This window comes from Leptinotarsa decemlineata, unplaced genomic scaffold (genome assembly GCF_025532065.1).
Source record: "Leptinotarsa decemlineata unplaced genomic scaffold, Ldec_3_MD MMD2_tig00000010_RagTag_RagTag, whole genome shotgun sequence".
NCBI classification, from domain to species: domain Eukaryota; kingdom Metazoa; phylum Arthropoda; class Insecta; order Coleoptera; family Chrysomelidae; genus Leptinotarsa; species Leptinotarsa decemlineata.
In genome coordinates, this window is record NW_027412538.1 from 464,879 (window position 1) to 473,686 (window position 8,808).

Sequence of the window (8,808 nt, forward strand, 5' to 3'; positions counted from 1 at the left end):
ATTGAAATTCAGTTCTGCTCATCAGAAAATCAAGTAACAGATTTACTTACCAAGCCACTGTGACTAACAAATTTTGAAAAGCACTCAACAAGATCGATATTTTGAATTATATTTTGTTTTCGAATTGGGGGAAAGGAAAAGTACAACTTTTGAAAATTGATCAAACCACGAACGCTGACATAAGAAGTGTCTGTTTAAAATCCGTTTTTCCGTTGACCAGCTGGAAAGCTAACTTGGGAGTCAAACTATAAGTGGTTTCAATTATGTATGGGTTGCGTTCACGCAGTGACTTTCATTATATTTTGGTTTTTCATAGTTTGTCTTCAATGGAGGGCCGCCTACCTAGTACTGATGATGCCCAACAGGTTGGAATAGAGAATTTAGAGTTATCGATGAACATTTTCAATTTACAGTTGTAACTGTGATTTCACACTTATAACCGTATATTCACAGTTATAACTGTTTATAACTGTGAATTCACACTTACAATTGTGAATTGTGGAAGAATAATATTGATTTCTGTGGCCCTTGTGCGCTTTTGCTACAAATAGACAAACGTTTTCATCGTTTATCATTTTCAGCGACACAGAATAAATATCGCATTGCGCAAGATTCAAGTTTCACTGGCTGGTTACCAGTGTGTGCACACACACCGATTTTGGACGGCCAGTATAAAATCGGCCGATATTTTATTGGTAGCGGGTGCTTGCACACTCACCGGATTCTTATCGGTCAAACAATCAGTTGCTTTGTTGTCGTAATTAACACGCACTACCAAAACGAAGTTAATGCGTAGTAACTACAATTTCACCGAGCATTCGAGACTGGAATGGTCGGTAAATGGTCATGTACGCCACTACTTCCCGGTACTGCCGGCGATACAGTGGCAGTGGACGGCTTCTCACCGGTATTTTACCGGCGACGATGACCGGTCGGCGTGTGTGCAAGGTCTCGTTCCCACATGTGGTTCACTATTGGAATTTGGATGACCGGTACCAAGTCGGCCGTCCAGTATAAAATCGGAAGATATTTTATTAATAGCGGGTGCTTGCACACTCACCGGATTCTTATCGGTCGAAAAATCAGTTGTTTGTACCGGGAAGTAGTGGCGTACATGACTAAATACACTCTTGAATACTCACCGGTTTTTTACCGACCATTCCAGTCTCGAATGCTCGGTGAAATTGTAGTTACTACGCATTAACTTCGTTTTGGTAGTGCGTGCTAATTACGACAACAAAGCAACTGATTGTTTGACCGATAAGAATCCGATGATTGTGCAAGCACCCGCTACCAATAAAATATCGGCCAATTTTATACTGGCCATTCAAAATCGGTGTGTGTGCAACTAGCGTTACGCTAGTTGAACACACACTTTGTGTGCAACTAGCGTAGTGCAACGCTAGTTGCAACGACCGGTACAAAGTCGGCCGCCCAAAATCGGTGTGTGTGAAACTAGCGTTACGCTCCTTTCACACAATACGATTTTGGTCGTCCGGTAAAAAGTCGGACGACCGTTTATCGTAACTCACTGGCTTTCACACATAACGACATATTATCGTTAGTATTTATCGTGATGTCGGAGAGAGCACAGGGCGTCGCATCAAATCGGGCAAAAATTTTGGCATTATGGTTTATTTATCGTCGTAAAAAAGGCAGAAACGTAATCGACTACATTGGGTGCATCCAATCAATAGAAGTAGAGAAGAAGCAGGTTTATTTCGTATACTCTTTGAAGATTTAAGAAATGACCAAACCAAATTTTTTAATTACTTCCGCATGTCAATGAGTTCCTTCGATGAATTACATGACAAACTGAAGACTGTTCTTCAACGGAGAAATACAAAAAAGAGAAATTGTATTTAACCTATAGAAATGTTGGCTGTCATTTTGAGGTAAGTTCTGATACTATTTTACAAACTACGAAATTTTTATTCTATACTCTTAATGATAATCTAAATTTTGGCGTTTTTGTTTTTCATTAAATGAACCCGTCTTATTTTTTATACAAAAACGAGATGTAGAACAAGAAACAAACAATTTATAAATTTTCTTTAAGTCTTCAATTGTTATAATAAATTTATGAGAAAGAATTTTGTTTAGATCATTATAATTTCGTATATTTTTTGTTGATATTACTTAAACCGATAGACATAGGCCAGAGCTGGTTAAATATTTCTAGCATATTAAAACCATTATTAAAACAAGTCATTTATTTTTGCTCTGTAATAACAAAATAAAGAAAATTCCTGAATTTTACAAAGTTTTACAAACAAAGACATTAGAGGGAAGTAAAATCTACACTATCAACTGTGCTGAAGTCCTGAGAGAGCGGAGTGGAACTGTCCCTGGGATCTGTCATTGGAGATGTCATTCCAGATGATGCCCCGCAATCTTGATAATACTGACGTGTTGATTGTATTTGGTAATTATTAGTTGAAGAAGATTGAGTGGGAAAAAGTTGAGTAAATGATGGTGTAGATGATCGGGACTGAGTAAGTTGCGAATGTTGAGGAAAAGAAGGAGCAAGCTGGAACGCAAACTGCTGCGAGTGAGAGTTTGTAGGAATAGATTGAGGAAAAGGAGGAGGGACCTGAGGAACCATTTCCTTTTTTTCATTGATGTTTGCAATCACTTGCAAAACGCCCATTTGGAACTGAAGTAATTCATTTTCATCAAATCTATCAAGGTGAGGCAACAAACTCTGGAAGAAAGACATTTTACTATTTTGTTTTTCAGGCTATAATGCCTTCAAAATTTTTATTTCCACCTCATCAGGTTTGCGATGTTTCCTATTTCTCGTACGTTCATTTATTGTTTCGTCAATCGTGAAACTAGCATTTGCCTCAACCTCTATGTGTTCCGAATTGTTTTCAGTTCCGTGCCTGGTTTCGTCATTCAAACTATCAACTGTCTCTCTAACTTCGTATAGTTTGTTTAAAAATTGAAGCTGATCATTATATACATATTTCTTGGGTTTTTTTTGCATCTGTTCCAATTCTTTTGCTGTCTTTCATTTTTCTTTTAGACCTAGCGAACGCATCTCGAAGATTAGTCCACCGTCTTACAACGTCCTTACCTAAAATATAAATGATATAACAAATACTAATATTTATTCATTCATTTTTAAGAAATTTGAAGATACGTGATTCTTTTCAGATATCTGGCAAGTGGCTGTACCTTTACTGAGCTACATTATACTTATCGAATTGGAATTTCTACTGCGAGTAAGATAGTAAAGGAAGTATGCAAAGCAATCTGGATGGTTCTGCGAGTGGAGTGTATACCATCACCTACAAGGGAAATGTGGAAATCTATCGCTTCAGACTTTGAAACCATTGCAAACTTTCCCCATTGTATAGGAGCAGTAGACGGCAAGCACATACGTCTTACTTGTCCATTTCGCAGTGGGTCAATGTATTTCAACTATAAAGATTATTATTTTGTAGTTTTAATGGCAGTTGCCGACTGCAGATACAAATTTGTGTTTGTAGACGTTGGAAGTTATGGTAAAGATTGTGACTCTTCAATATTTAAAAGGTCCAGTTTATGGCAGTCGATAGAATCAAACACACAACCACTACCAGAAGAAAAGTGTCTACCGGGAACTGAAAGCCCCAAAGTTCCATACTTCTTCGTAGGAGATGAAGCATTTGGATTGCATCGACATTTACTGCGACCTTTTGGGGGAACACATTTAACTGTTGAAAAAAGGATTTTTAACTATCGCTTGTATCGAGCTCGACGGTATGTCGAATGTGCTTTTGGCATCCTCAGCAATAAATGGCGAATATTTCATAGACCTCTAAATGTAGAGCCAAATTTTGCTGTGGATATTATTAAAGCTTGCACCATATTACATAATTTTGGACGTGACAGAGATGGTTTTTTGATAGATGACACTGCTACAATAACAGGTTTGGACGATTTACCACAAGAACATGTAATACGAGGAGGTATATCCGCAAATACTATTAGGACGATATTTTGTACATATTTCGCCTTCGATGTTGGAAGCGTGCCTTGGCAAATGTCAAGAATATAAGTAATAATATTTCATTTCATATCGATTTGTACAATTATTATTCCTATTTAAAATGAATAAATACACTAAGTTGTATTAATAGTCGAATTATATTCTAGTAAAAAATATTTTTTTCTGGGATGCGGTCAAAGTTTGCCTTTAAATAACAAATTTACTTGTTACGTTTCAGTTTATTATTTCGTTAAATAATCTTCACATATTTTTCTGACTAAACATATACGATAATAAAAAAATGTTCAATTTATAAAAATATGAGATTTACCTCAAAAATATTTTTTATTTGACTTTACTTACTGTACGAATTTTAAATTGTTGTAATGTGACTTCAAATTCAAAACAGAATTATGTGTAATTGTTTTATAACAATTAACGATTTATATGTAAAATCAGCCTCAGACAACGAATTTCAGCAAGCAGTAACACAATCACTCACAAATACAAGTTGATTATGGACTTTTCTAGTTTTCTTTCCATTAGAACAAGCAACATGTGTGCCTACAGGCGGCCATTTTGATTTATTTTTGACAGCATCTCGGACAGGTCTAGATCTATACGGCGTTAAGTTAGTATTGAAGAAGTTAGGTTATGTTGTTATTCTATATTTTCTCTATAATTGAATTACAACATTAACTGTTTTTGAAAATGTCATCAGCCAGCCATATAATAAAGACTATTTTTGAACCATTTCAAGAATATATAAATTCAGAACAAGATGTTAGAGAGGTATGAAATCTGAAATATATAATCGGTTTGGTAACTCAATTCTTTTTCTAGGAAATACGAAAAATCATGAAAGATATTGAAAAGCCTTTACGAGAAATAGTTACTACTTTACAAGCAATACATCACGAAAGAGACATTGAACAAAGTGAGTTATTTCATTCCAGTAGGCAACAAATATTTGCATTTAAAATTTCAAAATATTTTTAATAATGAATATTTTACACTCTATAGTACAGTCTGCTTGCATGAATGCAAGAAAACTATTCGAGGAAGTACGCGAAGGATATGCTACCTTGGATAAAGTTGTTCCTCCAGGACAATATTATAGATATAATGACCATTGGAGATATGCCACACAACGATTATGCTTTTTAGCAGCTTTAATAGTGTTTTTGGAAAAGGGAATTTTAATTAATAAGCAGACAGCCGCTGAAATTCTGGGAGGTATGTAATAAAACTCAGTTTTTGCTGAAATTGATTGATTTTTATTTAAAGTTGATGGTAAACCGAACATTCACTTGGATCTTGAAGATTATTTAATGGGACTTTTGAGTCTAGCTTCAGAATTGGTAAGTTTATAATATCTACATAAGCATATAGGTAAATAGTAAAGTTGAATATTCTAAACATTAAATATGTAACCATCAGTGGGGGAAATTGTTTTAAATATTTTCAGTTGAAGTGATGTAATATTTGTTTCAATGTCCTCTTATATATCATGGACTTTGTAAGAAATAAATGTTCTTCATTATTCCATACAAGTTATCAGGTAAATTAGCATTTAGTGTAGAAAGCACCAAGACTATAGATAAAACACAGAATACATTTGAGTTGAATATACATGTATTTTAGTAACATTGTTTTGTACTTGAAAAAATTCAGTATTACATGGAACTTCTTTTATGGCTGTTGTACTGTATAAAATTCATATGATCAAATGAAAACTTTATTTTATCTTTATAATGTCAAATATATTTAACAACACTTCATTGTGATATTCCACAGTTTCCAAAACCGCAACACTTTTTTTTAATATACTTCTTTGAGCAAAAGGTACACACTTTCCTCAAGAGATAGTTTTGCAGTTCTGGGAGCAGTGCTAAACTGCTTTCTGAAAATCTCACAACAAATTGTTAAACAATTTTTTAATGGATCGTCATCATGCATTGACCAATTTCGAGCATATTTGTCAGAATATTGAAGATATTAAGGAGGAATACTGATAATATACAATAAACACTAACAAACTCAAAGATATATCCAGTTCTGTTTCTTTTATAATACAGTACAAAATGAAATTGAAAAAAATACCTTGTGAGCATGTCTGGAATGTACTATTAGTTTCCAAAATAAAATATTTAATTTTAATGAGTAGAATTTGTAAATTCCGGCGTGAAATGAACGCATCTATTGAAAACTGTTTTCTCTCACCGAAACAAAAATGCTATCTCTCAACTTGGTTGCCAAAATGCGAGTCAAGAAACTACATTTTTGTTCAGGTGAGCGAAAACGTGTTTTCAATAAAAGATTGTTTTGAATATATAATTGCGGTTTTGACTTGAATGTTTCCTGAGAAAATTTGTAAAAAAATTTAGATCGGAAATAACATATTTATTCCTGAGGAAAGAAACTTGTGTTAGGCCAAAAGTATTTCATTTCAGAAAATTCTATAAACATTTGATAATTATCAAAATATCAATTTTTTTCAGTCAAGATATGCAGTTAATGCTGTCACTTATGGAGACTATGATCGACCATTACAAATCTCAAAATTCGTAGCAGAACTCAATGCTGGATTCAGGTTGCTGAACTTGAAAAATGATTCGCTTCGAAAACGATTTGATGCATTGAAGTATGATGTGAAAAAAATTGAGGAAGTTGTTTATGATCTCTCTATAAGAGGGCTCACTCCTAGTCCAGCAGGTGGAGAAAAGAGTTCGAATTAAGTATCAGTATTTAGAACTTTTTTTATTTTATTTTATAGCTTAGGTTAGAATTGATATTTGAGTTGTGTTTAATAATATATTTTACATTTCAAAATTGATTTGTATTTTTTGTAATTATAACCATACCCATCTAAATGAATATTCTGTACAGTCAATTAATTTTCAAGCAAAGTACAGTAAATCCTTGAGCCATTTTAAGGGGAGTGCCGAATGAAAGTGGCGATTTATGTTCTATTGAAACTGCTATAGATATTTGTTTCCTAAAAGATTCAGAATACATAATATATACACACACATATTTTATTCTCAACATGAAATCTGTGTTTACTGTCCAAAGCTTAGGGAAAGTGACTAGCTAGGTGAAAAATATATGTCAAATAATTGATGGGAAAAACTTGTGCAAACTATAGTCAACCTTGTGGTGTAATAATTTTTTCAATTTAATCTTAAATTTTACCATTCATAGCTGAATAAGAAGTGGAACTTTATAAATGTAGAAGTTTAAGGAAATCTGTATTTTCGTTATTCAGCTGTCGTCCCCCTACGAACGACAACCCTCAAAAGTCGAAACTTGTGCGAGCTAAGGACCAACGAGGTCTTACCATTTAACATGTGATTCCTAGCACGGGTTGGACGATAGGAAGTGAAAATCGATTGTCAGGCCTCGCGGCCTGAATCATCGGATCAAATAGTTGTACAGAAAGAATATTTTATGATTTGCAAAGTAATTTTAAGCATGATTATCTACATGGTAGACCAAACATTGTTCTTATTGATTGTTTTTGTATGGTGAAGCCTACTGTAGAAGTAGGCTTATATTTGTGTTTATCCTTATAGTTCTGATGCCAAAGATAGCTCTGCTCAATTTTTTGTTCTATTGAGAAATATGATCTCACCAAGGATCTAACCAAGTGAGATCAGAGTCAATAGTGAGTCCCAAACATTTTGAAGTGTTCTAGCAATTTAATGACTCGGCATTCAAAATCATTTCAATATTTTGGTTTATTTTATTAAGATTAAAAAAATGATCTGAATTTTAGATACATTCAGAAAAAGTTTATTTGCACTGAACCAGCGTATCATACCATTCATCCATGGACAATTAAACTGGTATGAGCTACTTATGATAATAATTTGAATAAATTGTATGAGTTACTATAAGTTTCCTGATATGCTTGAAACTGAAAATATAATAGTATTTATTCCTGATGATTCCAATAAGCTCAAAGATACAGAAGAAAATATAAAAATGAATCATTTACTCAATTCATATTCTTTTGTATTCACAATTAATGTGTATACAAGAATAGCTCACAATTCTATAAAATGTTTTGACATTTACGAATTTGCAAGAAAATGTGAAACATATACATATACAGAAAAATAGCTATCACATTGAATCAAGTTTTTTCTCCAATTCAGCAAATTTTTGTGCCAGTTACTATGTTCTAGAAGTTGATATGGGTTTACGTGAACCATTTCAATCGCTTTCATCTTGATATATTAGACATTGATCATTACGATTCAGAAAATTCCAATCCAGGTGGCACTCTACGTATTGAAGAATATGTCCTAGCAGAAATAGACATATAAGAAAATATGTGAAAATATATGTATCTAATACAACAAATTACCACACGACTTCATAGAGACCATTGATTACTGTGAGTATCCAATCTTAACAAAAGGTGGAATCCAGTACTCAAGAAGACCAGAAATGGACTAGAACACAACTCCAATCCGCGAATCATTATCCCACCAGCAACACATCTTTCAACAACGTGGACCAATCAGGAGTTAGTATTCTCATGGACCCCCTACCCCCGCCGAGCAATACAATTGAACTGAGAGCTCTCCAGTCAGTGGTTGCTGAGACTTTAAGATACTACCTTTGTCCTTGCAATCAGCACATACACCAGTGAAGATGCCTATCATAGTAGCAGACGAAACGTTTGGCACTACAAGTTCCTTTCGATCATAGTCTACCAGGCCAGATTTTCTTCTCTCTAATTGTAACTCTGGTCATGAAAGCCTATATTCTTACATCATTTCTAGAGGTTCGGTTTTTATCTTCATGAGAATAAAGCATCGCTA

At 34.0% G+C, this 8,808-nt stretch overlaps 2 protein-coding genes and 1 long non-coding RNA gene across 3 annotated transcripts; 2 read left to right on the plus strand and 1 right to left on the minus strand.

Annotated features, from left to right (window-relative positions):
• Positions 1-2,944: 2,944 nt before the first annotated feature.
• LOC141480781 (uncharacterized) lies at positions 2,945-4,545 on the minus strand. Its single transcript, XR_012464553.1, has 2 exons — positions 4,340-4,545; positions 2,945-3,079 (listed from the first exon to the last, which is right to left on the minus strand). It is a non-coding gene; the product is annotated as an uncharacterized lncRNA (long non-coding RNA).
• Positions 3,143-4,166, plus strand: LOC141480842 (uncharacterized; the record flags this gene model as incomplete). Its single annotated transcript, XM_074171546.1, has 1 exon — positions 3,143-4,166. A coding segment is annotated over one exon (903 nt), but the record flags the coding sequence as incomplete, so codon positions are not given.
• A 40-nt stretch (positions 4,546-4,585) lies between the features above and the next one.
• trsn (translin) lies at positions 4,586-6,812 on the plus strand. The gene is made up of 5 exons (XM_023171181.2): positions 4,586-4,768; positions 4,820-4,913; positions 5,000-5,212; positions 5,264-5,337; positions 6,478-6,812. The coding sequence occupies exons 1-5, from the start codon at positions 4,688-4,690 to the stop codon at positions 6,712-6,714; spliced, it is 699 nt and encodes a 232-aa protein (XP_023026949.2). The 5' UTR covers positions 4,586-4,687; the 3' UTR covers positions 6,715-6,812.
• The last annotated feature ends 1,996 nt before the right edge of the window (positions 6,813-8,808 follow it).